The sequence below is a fragment of the Gracilinanus agilis genome, chromosome 6 (assembly GCF_016433145.1).
Source record: "Gracilinanus agilis isolate LMUSP501 chromosome 6, AgileGrace, whole genome shotgun sequence".
Taxonomy (NCBI): domain Eukaryota; kingdom Metazoa; phylum Chordata; class Mammalia; order Didelphimorphia; family Didelphidae; genus Gracilinanus; species Gracilinanus agilis.
This window is the reverse complement of record NC_058135.1, coordinates 130,781,604-130,797,602: the sequence shown is the minus strand read 5'-3', so window position 1 is coordinate 130,797,602 and position 15,999 is coordinate 130,781,604. Positions and strand designations below refer to the sequence as shown.

The window sequence follows — 15,999 nt, the reverse complement described above, 5'->3', positions numbered from 1 at the left end:
TAGGTTTTGGTGATGTCATTTGCTGGTTTGACCATACTGTTCTACTCAACAAACTTCACTGGCTTCCTCTTCCCTCAAGATCAAATACAAGATTTTCTCTTAGGCATTCAAAGTCCTTCATAATCTCACTCTACCTCTACTTTTCAATACTTCTTACATTTTACACCCCAGTTCCTACACACCTCAGTGTCTGGTGACACTAGCCTGCTCACTGATGCATGAAGGAACATGATCCTCCATCTCTTGGCCCTGGGTTTTATTGTTGTTGTTGTCATTTTTCTGTTCCCTATACCTGAATTGCTTTCTCTTCTCATCTCTGCCTCCTAGTTTTCTTGACTTCCTTCACGTGTCAGCTAAATTCCCCCCTTCTGCAGAAAGCCTTTCCTAATCTCTTTTAATTCTAGTGCCTTCCCTCTGTTATTTCCTGTTTTCCTTGAATATAGCATCTTTGCACATATTTTTTTGCTTGTTATCTCTCCTTATATTATGAGTTCATTCAGGGCAGGAACTATCTTTAGCCTTTTGATGAATCTGCAGTATCTGGCACATAGTAGGTGCTCAGTGAATGTTTATTTATTATCCACTTGTCTTTTACAGAAGAATACTTTTATATACAAATGAGGCTTCTCCATGGCCTCTCTCCTCTTCTCTTTCTGAACCACTCACCCATATAGTCTCTATTCAGGAAAGCAAACGGTCAAGATTTTCAACTCCTCCATTAAAAATGTGAAAAAGTAATGCCTCTTTTTTTTTTTTTTAATTTTTCCCCCTTTGAAATAAAGTCATCAGGTCTCAGAATGTAAATAGATTTAATTATAAAGTTTTTATCAGGTTTGTAATAAATTGATATCTACCACATTTAACTTCAACAACCAATATTTTCACACAAATTGCAATAATTTTTATCGTTACTTTTTTTTTTCTAAACCCTTACCTTCTGATACTAAGTTGTTATCAGTTCTATGGCAGAAAAGTAGTAAGGACTAGGCAATTGGAGTTAAGTGACTTGCCCAGGGTCACACAGCTAGGGCATGTCTGAAGCCACATTTGAACCCAGGTCCTCCTGACTCCAGGCTTGGCTCTCTATCCATTGATAAACATAGCTGACTCTTTTATCATGGTCTTTTGCAAATACTTCGAGTTAGAAGACCACATACTGAAGGAATCATTTTTTTTTTTTTTTTTTTTTTTTTTGCCTTTGATTGTAGGATAGAATTGCCACCAACTTCTTTCTTTGCCTCTCCTAAAAAGCCATCCTTTGACTTAAATGCAACTTCATTCTTTTTTTTTCTGGTTTGATTTATAACAAAGATGTCAAGACTGAAATGACTCAGTTCTTCCAGCAATATGTCCACTAACTGGTCAACGAACAGGGATCTCACATTTAGAGTTCCAAGAATCCAATTAAAGTTTAAGGATGGTCCAAAAGACTTATTCTTAGCACCCTCTCTGCTTTCTCTAGCCATTCTGCCACTCTAAGAAAATAATTGATGGATGTTAGATGGGAACAAACATATTCTCAAAAGCTAAAGGGAATCACAAAGGATTGGTCTCATTTTTGCATTTTTCTATATCTCCTGACCATATTTTTAGTCACATTATGGCTAATAAATTCATTATCAGCTGGCTACCATAGTGGCGATGAGCTTCATAGCACTTAGCTAGATTTGTGATCCAAAAGGATCTATTATTGGGACAAAATGCAAAGCCCTACCAGCACAGAAGAGACTGCCAGAGCTTATAGGCTTTGAAAATCCAGTGAGTCAGAGGAGTAAGACTCTGAGGACAACAGAAGTGACACCAACACCAATTAGAATAGCTTATTTAGAGGAACTTATTTGTAAGATCTTATGAATAAGGATAATGAATAATTATGTGTAATATCTCATAAAAAGAGAAACCATGAATGGCAAAACTATTTTATAGAAAGCTTAATAAGACATCCAACTAAGCAAACTTAACCCAATGATTTAAGAACAAAAACAGAAGGACATCTTAATGGAAGGAAAATTAAAAATATTCATTAAAATTATTTTAACTAATTTTTTCTTCTCCAAGAAGGACAACTGGACCAATCAACATAGCCATCTTTGATGTGTCTTTAGGAGGAGGGGAATTACCCTGATGGGAACCAAGACAACAAGAGCAGCTTGGATGAGCCAGTTTTGTTTATAGGAAATCTGTGCTAGAGGAAGCACAACTTTGAGGGAAATTATATATTGATATGTACCATTATATTACTTATGTAATTTATTACATTGATAAATAAGAGAAGGGTAAGAAATAAAACATTAAAAAAAGACCTCATGTAATTAAAAAAATATATCAAAACCATCAGTATGTACACTACTGTCCCATTTATGCAAAATCTTTCTGAAAGTTATTTATATATAAAACAAGGACATCCTTGATAATGGTTTCAGTAGGGAACAAGCTGGTTTGACAATAATATTCAACAACTGATCACATCTCTACCATTTACATTAACTGAAAAATGTAGAGAACAAGTCCCACTGTGCTTGTTTGCTGATTATTAAAAAATAAAATTCATTCTGCTAAGGCAAAACATCTCCTTTTCAACTAAGTTCTTCCATCCATGTCAAAATCATTCAAGACTTCTTGAAAGATAAAAATCACTCTATTCAAAGACACTTTGTTCTCTGATCATAAATACCAGGCAAGGCACAAAGCATGCAGATGTAAGCTCATCAGAAGAATTTGCCACTAGGTTGAAGGAAAGGCAGCACATAGTATATTTGAAAAAAGGTTTCTCTGCCTATGATGAAGCCTTACAAATTCTCTTATTTGTGGATGACATTGTACTGACTCTATCAACTCCAAAACATTGCAGAGCCTCCTGGAAAAGATCTGTAATTCCTCAAAGCAGCTTAACCTCAACATCCACACAGAAAAGGCCAAGTGATTAAAAACGTCTATTGCCCAAATTATAGTATGCATTTGGAGGAAATATAGAGCTTACCTATCAGTAGAAGGGACATATCTGGGACAGGCAGTATAGAAGAACAAGTTAGATTCAAGGTTAAAAATGAAGAGAAAAGTAGGTGAGTTTGCTTTTGGGAAATTTAGAAAAATAAATTCTTTGGTTAGCCCAGGCTTCTTGGGAAAGCAAAGCCTATCTTTTTAATACTAATATTCTACCAGTGTCGCTATATTATAGCAAAACAGGTTTAGTTCATGGAAGATGGAAAAGCCAAAGATACTAAGGCAGAGGAAAGAGGAAGAGGATTCTTCAAAGAGTTCTGGAATATCTGCAGGGGAATGGGGATGTGGTAGGCAGCATCCAGCTGATTGTGCTTAATGGTAACTAGGAAATGGAACAATAAAGGTTGAGTGTGGAAAGGTAATACAGTTTAGGTCTAATGTACCTTTTATTTTTTTTAAACTCTTGTATTGATTCTTGTATCAGTTCCAAGGCAGAAGAGCAGTAAGGGATATGCAATGGGGGCTAAGTGACTTGCCCAGGTCACAGAGCTAAGAAGTATCTAAAGACAATTTTGAACTCGGGACCTCCCATCTCAAAGTCTGGATCTCAATCCACTGAGCCACCTAGCTGCCTCCAGTGTAAAATGCAACTCTCCATTGGGGACAGTCCCCTGTCTCCCACATAACAGGTGGGAATACTCACTACTATACTAATGAGGACAGTCTAATGTATCTTATATTACCTGCTAAACAGATGTCCTTTTGAGGGGATGTTGATTAATTCTTATTTCTGACAGTGATGATATAGATCAACTTATCTCCTTTGACTTAACAAATCATATGATGCTCAGTCCATATAAACAATAATTCAATAATTAATTGCCTCTTATATGTAACATAAAATAATAACAATAGCTAACACTTATAATAATTCCTATTATGTGCTAGGCACAATGCTAAGCATTTTATAATATCTCATTTGATCATCAAAAAATATGAGGTAGGTTCTATTATTATCCCATTTTAGAGGTTAAGAAACTGAGTGACTTACCAGGTCACCCAGCTAGTAAATATCTGAGGCTAGATTTGAGGTCTTCCTGACTTTAGGCCCAAGTCTCTACCTACTATATCACCTTTCTGCTCTAAACTAACCTCTATGTTGGTATAAACAAATCTAAGATACTAATAAATACTAATAAAATACTAAAAAATTGCTTAGCATGGGGAAGCTGGGTAGCTCAGTGGATTGAGAGCCAAGCCTAGAAACAAGAGGTCCTAGGTTCAAATCTGGCCTCAGACACTTCCCAGCCATGTGTCCTTGGGCAAGTCACTTGACCCTCCATTGCCCACCCTTACCACTCTTCTGCCTTGGAGCCAATACACAGTATTGGACTCCAAGATAGAAGGCAAGGGTTATTTAAAAAAAAGAAAAAGAAAAAGAATTTGCTTAGCATGCACTCCCTTTATAGAAATTTAAACTTAAAACTTTCACAAGGCAGCCTGATGTGATAGGAAGAATGATAGGCGGGAATCTAGAAACCCGAGTTCCAGTCCTGGTCTCTGTATGTTCCTGGAGAAGCTGCTTGACTCCTCTAATTTTCAGTTCTTTATCTATCAAATGAAGAAACCTCAACATTTTTTTTTTTTTAGGGACAGCTAGGTGGCACAGAGGATCCAGTGTGGCCCTGAACTCAGGAAGTCTCATCTTTGTGAGTTCAAATCTGGTCTTGGGCACTAACTAGCTGAGTGATCCTGGAAAACTCACTTAACCCTGTTTGCTTCCATTTCCTCATCTATAAAATGAACTGGAGAAGGAAATGACAAACAACTCTAGAATCTCTGCCAAGAGAACCCCAGATAGGGTAAAACAAAGTGTTAGACACAACTGAATAACAACAAATCTTTTTAAAGCCAGGTTTAGGATAACCATGTGTAAAGGGATTTAACTACCCCTCCCAAGTCAGTCTATCAATCAAGAACCTAAAACATAGTCAAGTATCCTGATGCCTCATTCCTGCAGGGAGATGACTTTGGGTTCTCAGAGGTTAATCCAGTCAAACCTAAATTTTGACAAATCCTATCAAATTGAAAAGATATTGAGCACAGCCCCAGGAATGGACTGTATCTCAGTCATTCAAAAACTAGTCTGAGTTTGAAAAGCCTCATCACAAAGGCTTCCCCAAACTGGATCAAATTGAAGCAGGGAACAATATAGCACAATGCCAGCTACATTGTAGGTACTAAATAAATACAACTTGACACAAAGTTCCTGGCAGGTAATGACTGATTTTTGTCTCTGTATCCCCAGTGCCTACCACAGTATCTGGCACATAATAGGTGCTATAAAATGCTTGCTGATTGATTGATTGGATTGGACTGAAAGTCATCTATTTAGGTAGAAAGGGGTGGTGCTCTCGCCCCAGGGAACATGTGCCCATCCAAGTGAAATAATGTGTCTTTGAAATGTAAGAACCATTACACGTGTACCTAGATCCTCCTAGTGTGAGCACAAAATAAGGCTGCTGCAGTTGTACAACATAAAAATTTGCTTAGACAAAATTTTAAGTCAAATCACAGAAAGAAAGGACAAAAGAACCACCAGCCATATTTGCTGAATACTTTCTCAAAAAAGCTCTATTAATTTCAGAGAGATAGTGGTAAGGGTGGTGGTGGTGGTAGTGGTAGTAGCAGTAACATTTATATAGAACTTTAAAGATTTGTTAAGCATTTTCCACATATTATCTCATTTGATCTATTTTACTAATAAGGAAACTGAAGGATGGAGCATTTTAAGTGACTTGCCCAGAAAGGCACCACTGCTAAGTGTCTGAGGGAAGATATGAACTCAGGGTATCCAGAGTCCAAAATCATCACTGTGTCCATTAAACCATGTCTGTCTATACTCTCAAGATAACATAGGAGGGGGCAGCTGGGTAGCTCAGTGGATTGAGAGCCAGGCCCAGAGATGGGAGGTCCTAGGTTCAAATCTGGCCTCAGACAGTCCCTGGCTGTGTGACCCTGGGCAAGTCACTTAACCCCCATTGCCTAGCCCTTACCACTCTTCTGCCTTGGAGCCAATACACTGTATTGACTCTAAGATGGAAGGTAAGAGTTTAAAAAAAAGAAAAATGATAACATAGGAAAAGCAGTAGCATGGGGTAAAATGCTCTTGAAATGGAGCAACTGAATTCTAGAAATAAATTTTTCAGAGAGCCCTTCTCTATCACACTTTCCCAGATAGAACCTTGTACAACTTTTGAAAACATGGGTACCCTTATTAAACGACCACCTTCCCTGAACTGTGAATGCTGTACAACCATATTCAGCCACAAACAACATCTGTGTTATCTTGTGCTTTTTAATTATTTCTTTCAGTGGGCAAATGAAAGTGCCATCAGTAAACACAAAGGAAGTATTAGCATAACGCAGTTAAGATTATCAAATGTACAGAATATAAGGAAATATGAGGAAAAAAAACCTTTATGAACAAAGGCGGAGTTTGAAGGGGAAAAGAATGAGTAAATTAAAAAAAAAATTAGGCAAAGGTGACTCAGTGGATTGAGATCTAGGACTAGAGCTAGGTTCAAATCTGGCCTTAAAACACTTCCTAGCTGTGCGACCCTGGAGAAATCACCTAACCCCCATTGCCTAGCCTTTACTACTCTTCTGCTTTTGAACCAATATATAGTATCAATTTTAAGACAGAAGGTAAGGGTTTAAAATAAATAATTTTTCCCAAATGTTTATTTCCATATCATCAATAATTCTTGTATCTCTTCCTTACCCCTCCCACAGATCCATCCCAGACAACAAATGGTATTTTTAAAGAAAAAAATGAAGAATCAATTTAAAAAAAAACTGATCACTATATCAGAAAATCTGAAAATACATTGCGTTACATCCCATCTCTGCAAAGGAGTGGGATAGGGATATCTCTTCATATTTCTTCTCTGGAAAGAAAACAGATGGGGAAACCATGCTTCTTCTTAGCAATTTCACAACATTCATATTTGACTGTTTTGTGTTGGTTGTTCTTTCCAAGAACAGTGTAGACTGTAGCTACAACTATATCATGAAGAAAATTGTATGGGAATGAACAGAAAAATTATCTTGACAGAAACTTAGAGAGGATGAAATATAAGTTATGATATTTTATGGAAAGCATCTCATTTATTTAATTGCAAACATTATAGCAAAGCAAGTTGAATTTGTTGTTTTAATGTTCAGTATGGTTTATCACAAATAATTAAAAACAAAAATGAAATTAGGATGCACAGGTGTTTGTCACATGGGGGAAATAATTTAAATAAAGCCAGGTGCCAAATACATACATAACAATGGGGCTCATTTTTTAATCTATACTTATCTTGGGTTATCAAGACTAAACTTAGGTAATTAGATTGCTCAAATGACTATCACTAAGCTCAGCCACTGAAATAAACAATATGATATGGGTTAACAGAATCACTTCTGGGACAACTAGGTGGCTCAATGGATTAAGAGCCAGTCCTGGAGACAGGAGGGCCCGGGTTCAAATATGGCCCCTGATACTTCCTAGCTATAATATGGCCTTGGGCAAGGTACTTTGCCTAGCACTTACAGTTCTTCTGCCTTGGAGTCAAATCACAGTAGTAACTCTAAGACCGAAGGTAAAGGTTGAAAAACAAAACAAGACAAAAAAGAATCTCTTCCATAATATCTAATGATTTGAAAATATCTGAACACATGAAAACAGTAGATGTAACCGGAATAGTCAACACAAAATGGGTGCATATTTATCAATGTGTCCCATGGAACTTTTATCATGATTTAGAAATCCTGGGATACTAAAACTGCTAGGGATCTTTGAGATAATCTAGTCCTAACACTTTCATTTTACAAGTGAGGAAACTGAGGTTCAGAAAATTAATCTGTCCTAGGTCTCAAAGCTTGCTGGTAACAAAGCCAGTACCAGAATCTTGTCTTTTGACTTCCAGATCAATCAGTGATCTTTCTGTCCAAGGTCACAGGAGTAGTCAAATTATTCCAACCCCCAAGGAGAATGGGAGGTTTTGAGGTCAGGAACTGCTTTCTCTTTTGTATTTCAATTCTGAATATCCATTGGAGTGCCTTTGAACATAGCAGGCTCTTAATATATTCCTGAGGGATTAGACCAGGTTCTAATATTTTACCGAGGATATAGCAATTTTAGTATATTTTTCAAAACTTAAAGCTTTAATTATAAAAAATGTGATGGCCTAAAAACTCATCCCCCCCCCCCCTTTATCTTCCTCTACAACATAGGAAAAATAGAAGTGTCAACATTATGAATTTTTATAAGTAAAATAGTTTAAAGATATTAGTCTATTATATAATAATATACACATATTAGTACAAGTAGGTTTAAATTATATAGTAAAATTTTGAAAAATTGAGTAGTCATCTCATTTGAAAGTTTACTTAGCCTTCTAAGAAATTATAAGAACTAAGAATCTTAAGTATAGACATATGGAAAGAATGCCTTCCCAGATAAAGATATCTTCTGGGTTCAAAAGTAGAAAACCTTAAAGATTCCAGGGCCAATTTCCTCAGCAATCACAGTATATCAATCAGGCAGTGATATTTCTAGGTCAGTGGCTCTAGGAAACTTAATGTTCTTGGAATCTTAAGTGAACTTCCACTTGCAAATATTGATGTAAAAAAGGAAAAACTTCTCAAAACCTTAGTTTTCTCATTTTTAAAATATAACAAGTAGTGATTTAAAGTTTGCAAATCACGTGACAAATATCCTATTTGATGCTCACAACATTCCTTTATTGTGGGAATAATAACAAAATATTATGATGATGACACTGAAACAAACCAGCTAAATGACTTGCCCAAAGTTGACAGCTGAGGCAAATTCTGAGGCAGAATTTGAACTCAGATCTTCCTGACTCCAGGTCTAGCACCCTGTTTGCCTCATAAGGCTGTTATGAAGCTCAAATAGGAAAAAAAAATTTTTTAAGCATTTCACTAAAACTCAGTAAATGATTATTACCCCAGCAAGGCTCCCTCATTATTCTAAGAAATCCTCTTTTGATTCAGAACCATGGAGAGAAAACAAATCTCAATTTAAGCCCTGCCCGTTTTCTTCACTTGAGGCATATTATATGTAGTTCCAATGGAGAATAAATATAAAGGTGGTTAAGTTGTATTTACATTTCTGTAGAAAAATTTTAGAGTAAAAAATGCAGACGCCACCACTCTCAGCTCAACTTGGCTTCCATTCTATGCCCGCTCTCCACCATGATCATCTAAAATCTCATCACCACGAAGAATGACTCAGTTTTGGATACTCCATACCTTTCCAACTCAACCTCAGTTTCCTTCCCCTCTCTGATTAGAGGCTTGAGGGTGGAGCAATAAATTGCTCCCACAGCCTTCCCATACAGAGGGTTCATAAACTTCCTGGTAAATTCCTTCTTGAATCACACCTCTGCTTGACTGCCACTCCAAAAAAGATGTCCCCTAGATTCCTCCTATATCCCTACTTTTCATCTTCCTTTTGTGTGTCTTCTCTTCATTAGATTTTAAGGTCCTTAAAGGCAGGAACTCCCTCTATCCCCAGTGCTTAGCACAATTAAATTAATAAATCTTTAACAAATGTAATTGAGTTGAAAAATATTTATGATCTTTGCATAATCCAGTAAAATCCTTGCATATTCCAGCCTGGACCCTCATTGAAATTCTATAGCCAAGACTAAATCATGTGAAATACTCCTTCAGTCTCACACTCAAGGTCTAGATGAGAGAGGGGAAGTAGAAGGGAAAAAGAGACAGGATATTTGAACAAAACAGTAGCCCATCCTCTAGCCCAAAGTCTAAAGCAGAGCTCTTTTGAGGGCCAGATATGGCTCTTTCTGCAGGAGCCATAAAGTCAATTTTTTTTTCAGGCACTGTTACAGGAGGGGCACTGTGAGCACTGTACGCCTCTCACGAAATTACATCTTAAAAAATGTGGCGTTTATGGCTCTCACGGCCAAAAAGGTTGCCAACCCCTGGTCTAAAGGAACATACCCAATAACGTCCCCAAACAATGATATACAGAGTGAATAAAATATTCCCATTTACTTTATTTATTTTTTTTAATTTGGAAAATTTTATTTAATTATCCCATCTACTTTAAACAAACTATTCAAAGTAATAGAAATTGCTGGACATTTTGGATATAATTAGAAACAAATATTAAACTATTAAAAAAAAGTTTGCTTACCTAGGCTAAATTCCAGCTTAGGCTCACTTGAACCCTTCTGTATACCTACAAATAAAGAATGTTAATAAGTTCATCAAAAAAACAAAATTCTTTGCTTTAAGTCTACTTTAATGCATTTAATTATACAGTAGCTACAGTAGTAGTAGTAGTAGCAGCAGCAGGAGCAGCAGCAACCAACATTTATATAGTACTTTAAGGTTTACAAAATACTCCTATAAATATCTATTTTGATCCCCATGAAAATCCTATATGGGAAATACTATTACTACATGCTTTGAAGAGATGAGGACACTAAGGCAAAGAGAGGTGAAGGGACTTGTCCAGGGTTGTCTAGTCTAAAGCAAGGCTAGTCTAAAGCAAGATTCAAATCCAAGTTTTCCTAACTCAGATTCCAAGTCTCCATTCCTATTTCACATCTCCTCTATCTCATCTTCATTTTTCTGTCAAAGGATTTAAGCCCAGAGCTTTGGAGACTGATGGGTAAAAGCAATCAGTACATAGTATCATGTAAATATTGCTAAAATTAAGATCAGGGAAACTGAATTGAAATTTAGGTTTCATCTCTTTATAATCTGTATGACCTATGGCAATTATTTAAAGCCTCTGGAGCTCAGTTTATCTGTATTTATTTATAAAATTAGAAGCCAGACTAGATGGCCTCAAAGGTCTTTTGTACAACTAAATCTAAAGGGGTATGTGTCTTGGAGAATCATGATGGTAACAGGGGATGACAAAAAAAAATTGTACTATTGAATCAGGACTCCAAAGCTCTGGGTTAAAAAAACCTATTTAACTAATCATTTATGTGATGTGATCTTGGCAAGCCATTTGTTCTATGTCTTAATTTCTTCAATTGTAAAACATGAGAGTTGAACTAAATAATGTCAAGAGTCCATAATGTATGTGATTGGTTACCGTTCCTTTAAAGAAGCAAAGATGGGGGCAGCTGGGTAGCTCAGATTGAGAGCCAAGCCTAGAGATGGGAAGTACTAGGTTAAAATCTGACCTCAGACACTTCCTAACTATGTGACCCTGGGTAAGTCACTTAACCCTCATTGCCTTGCACTTACAGATGTTCTGCCTTGGAACCAATACAAACTATTGATTCTAAGATGGAAGGTAAAGGTTTAAGAAAAATTAAAAATAAAAATAAAGAAGTAAAGACAGGCATGGATAACCCCTTTTTTTAACTTCATGGGGAAATTAATACTCCAAATATGGTCAGAAACATTTCTGTTATTTAAAAACAACAATGACAAATGCTTTTTGTTAAAGCAGTTAGTTTTTTTTCATGCTGATTTCCAGTAAAATTCTTATATGCACAAGAAGAAACTAGAAATTCCAGCACAAGGTAGATTTGTGTGAACTCCGAATCTCCTGAATTTTTCCAAAGCTTATTATAACTTCTGTATTAACTCTTCTCAAAGCTCTGACAACTCTTTTTCACAAAAAATGAATCCAACCATTACTATGGATGATGTAAACGGAGTAGTTTGACATCCATTTGTCAGTGCCAAATTATGAGGCAATAGAAATCATCAGTACTATGTTTAAATAATATAATTCACACACTCAGAATATAACCCAAGACCCTGGTATCTTAAGCATGAGAAAAACATTCTGTTCTCCAAAATATACTAATTAGTTGTGTAATACAGAGAACAATTCTGGGGCTCAGATGGTAAGCTGGGTCAAATCTCTAAGCCTTTCAGACCCTATTTATAGCTCCATGGTGCTTTATGCTGGCTTCCAGGTGCAGTCAAAAGGTTCAGATAGGGTCATATTTCAGATATTCTTAAATTAATTGCCTTTAGAGTTTTAAAAAGAGGAAAAGTTTGAAGGAAATAGAACTAAAATAATAATGTACACACTACCTGTAACTATGCTATGTAGACAACATTCGTTAGCCACAAACTGAGATCAAATACAATGGAGAATATTTGCATGAACTTGATAAAAGCACACGACTTTTCTTTCTTTTAATAAATGGTAAACTGTAAAAGGCTGGGATTGGGCAAACTATCTGTTATACATGTTCTTTTAGGCCAGTAGTGTCAAATTCAAATAGAAATGGGGTCACTCAACAACATATAAGCATCCCTGGGGGAGATTTATTGTTTTAGAAAATCACAAATTTAATATTATCTATGTTTTATTTATTTTAGGAAATGTTTCCCAATTATTCCTATTCTGGTTCTGGCATACTAGGGAGTACTAAGGGTCACATTGGCCTTTATTTGACTCTCCTGTTTCAGGCTATATTGTTTGGAGGCTTGATTAGCAATTTTATCCACCCTACCCCTGGGCAAGTGGTATAAAATGTGCCCAGTACAAGCACCAGAAAATACACCCTCAAATCAGAATCTCAAAATATTAATTAGGTTTTGGGGAGCAAAGAACCATGAGAGGCTACTATCTGGAAGGCAGAATGGGATGAAGCCATGAAGGAAGTCACTTTGGGGTGTGACCGTGGCTGTGAGTGAGGCAAAGAGTTGACTATTGCTATTATTGCTATTTGGTATCTTCCTACTTTAATCATTCTTGCTAAGTGTTGATCTTAGCTGTCAGTAGTTGGCAAGAGAGAGTGTAAGAAATATCAAAGCTCTTTAAAAGTCAGTGCCCTGGGGTATAGCTCTAGTTACAACTCTAGTTTCCATTTACTACTTTGGGAACTGTAATCTGTGAGTGATTTGTATGTGTGATTGTTTAGATTTGTCTACTATCTCAAAATAAACTTTATCAACAATATTTTTTATATCTAAGTGCTCATATGGATAATCACAATTTTCAACAGATTTGTGAACTCTCAGAAATCATGTCGAACTCTGTTCCAAATCCCCAACAAGTGAAAAACAAGTTACAACCATCCTGAAGTTTTATCTTGTGTCTCCAAAATAGTAAAGATGATAAAATATCAATACAGCTGAAGCTGTCAAAAAACAGGTGCATTAATATACTTCAAGTTGAGCTATTAATTGGTATAATGGCATCTAGAGAGCAGTTGAAACCCAATGAATTGTAAAGACCAATCTAAACTTCAGATAACTGATGATGAAACCTCTCTCTATTGGAGAGTCTCTGTGAGGTCTACTTGAACATTTTTTTCTTCATTATAAGGAAGTATTCAATGATAGAGGGAAATGAGTCTATTATAAAAACAAAAGGCATGAATAGACTTTTTAAAAGAAAAGAAAAAAATCTGCTAACTTAAAAACAATAACATTTTGAAGGAGATAGAATAAGAGCTAATCTAGGAGACAAACAAAAAGAAGGTATAGTATGAATCAGTTTGTTTCCTTTCTTTCTTTTTCTCTTTTGTGAAGGCAATAAAAACTTTATTAGATGATCCTACCCTGGCTAACTGAGGGATAGTTTTTCATCCAACTTCTTGGATAGGTGATTTTATCCTGAGGAAAAATGGAGAATTTGAAGATCACCAGGAGAGAATGTGAATATTTTGAGTCATAAGAAAAAGGACCTTTGTCCTATATTTAGATTTTTAGTGATGAGTGGTAGATTTGGGATGGTTGTTTCTTTTTTCTTTTCTTTTCTTTCTTTCTTTTTTTTTTTTTTTATGATGCTGGTCTTTCCCTGTAGCCATTTTATCACTTTAGTTCTCACCGTACATCAGTTGAGAGCTAAATCCACCTCATCCACTAAATCCACCTCCAATCCACCTTAATTGTATAAATGTTGGTGCTTATTTTTTCCACTAGAAAATGAGAAACAAAAAGTCCTCTACCTCTACAAATGGTCACAGGCTAAATAATTCAATAATTTGACATTAAGCTAATAATAAAAGAGTATCTATGAGAAAAAGACAAATTACTTACTAGAATTTATTTACTCTGCTTTTGACTAAATTCAGCCATTCCAATGGCAAAAGTAATAGTGAGGACAATCAGTATACTTACTTGTGAACTGGAGTTCTCCCATCTCAGTTGCTGGGGTTGGTGGAAGAAAATGCTGCCCTTCTTCTGGTGTCTTTTCCTCCTTTATTTCCATGCTTAACTGTTTTGGGGATTTATTTCTATTCCTCTAAATTTCCAAGTTTCACAGCCCAAGTGAAGGTGCTCAGTATTTCCAATTAGCAATGCTGTGGGTTCTGGGTACAGATGCGGGACTCCCCAATGATGCTCTGCACTGAAAACATAGTAAGTAACAAGAAGTCAGAATACCAGATACTCCAAAGCTTATCGCAGGGTATTCATAGGGTTGGATGCTGTAGATGGCAACTTCTCTATGAGCCTGTGTTCTCTTTCACAGTGTCCCAACCCAGCAACCCAACAGTTTTGCACAATCCAGTGCCTTTCGCTGCTGATAGAATACGTGGCAGTTTTGAGTCTCTCTAGCTGCTCCCCAAGCAATTAACGTGTTGCAAAACTAGAGAGTAGAATTATCAAAACTGAAATGTGAAATCCTTTTCCTATAGCGCAGATTCTACAGCTCAGCAGGCAGCTATCACGGCTGCTAACTTAAACATGAATTCGATTTAGCAGTAACCCCAGACAAGAGCGTGACAAAGGGACCGGTGGGATTCTCTAAGGTGAGTGTGCCTATCATTCCTTCTATTAGAACTGTCCTTTATGCTCAGGTTCTTCTCCATCCTCACCAGAACACTGCTCACCGATGTGCAGAGATAATTCACTGTGACACAGCTCCTCCATGAGGAGCCTACAGGTTGTATGTGGGAGTGTCTGACCTCCTTATTAACCACAGGCTCTGGGACTGCTCCACAGTCTAATTGTTTAATGATCAGACTTCAGGGTTAGGAAGGCTTTCCATAAACATACACACCCATATAAGCACACCTCTACGTATACGTGTGTACATGTTGGCGTTTGGATGCATAATGGCATCTATGAGTGTGGGAATGCACGTGTATGTATGTTTATATTTACAAGCCATTAGATTGTGCTTCTTGATAGCAAAGACTGTCTTTTGCTTCTTTTTTGTATACCCAGCCCTTGGTATGTAATAAGTGCTTTAAAAATGATTGATATGTATAAAGCTGAAACTCCTAAGGAGATAAAAGTAGAAGGAAAATCTAATGTTTTTGAATATTATTGGATAGTATAGGATAAAAACTTTATTAAGATCCAGTGACACCGGAGCCTCTTCTAGTTACGAATTCATTCTGACATTTAGCATAGTATACATAAACAGGAATGGACTAGGAAAAAAATCAATGTTGCTTTAACAGAAAGTAGCAGTGGAATTGAAATACAACAAAAATCTTTAAATGTTCCTGCCCCCACTTTCCTTTTAACTTCATGAGTAAAAGTCCGCCTTCAATTTCAATATTGATAACCTTTCAATCATAACAAATCATCAACATCGTTCCTCATCGTCCTTCATAAGGAGTCCTTCATGTGGATTTGAATGATTTTTTTAAGTTCACTTGGGACAAATTAAACCCAGAAAACACTTAAAACTTCAACCAACAATGTAATCGAGTTGTCGATCAATATAGGTTGTGAGTTCACCCAGGAATCATTTCTAAGGGAACAGGGCAGTTCTTCCAGCAGCTAAAGAGAAGTCATGAACTTGAGTAGAAAAACAATGTTTGGAAATTAAGTTTACACTTTAGACACTTATTGCCTTTGAGAAGGGCAAGAAATGAAAACAATGAGACCTTCTCCCAAAAACCTAAGGGAGGCCATGTAGGACTTAAAGAGTCATAAGATACAGGTGTGAGAGTCCCAGTTCTCATACTGAGGATCTGTAAGGCCTTGGGTCTTCCTGGACCTCAGTTTCAACATGGGGAAAATTAGAATTTTGGACTAGCACAGTATTCAGTAGGCAATTGATAAAGGTTTGCT

General features: G+C 36.5%; 1 protein-coding gene across 2 annotated transcripts in view; it reads right to left on the bottom strand.

Annotated features, from left to right (window-relative positions):
* The window catches only part of INPP4B (inositol polyphosphate-4-phosphatase type II B), a 483,546-nt gene extending 469,364 nt beyond the window's left edge, over positions 1–14,182 (bottom strand). For both annotated transcript variants that reach the window (XM_044680328.1, XM_044680327.1), the window contains exons 1-2: positions 14,092–14,182; positions 10,178–10,222 (exon numbers count right to left, since the gene is read on the bottom strand). In XM_044680328.1, the coding sequence (XP_044536263.1) occupies positions 10,178–10,222; positions 14,092–14,182 (136 nt within the window). The remainder of the gene's footprint in view (positions 1–10,177; positions 10,223–14,091) is intronic.
* Positions 14,183–15,999: the final 1,817 nt, after the last annotated feature.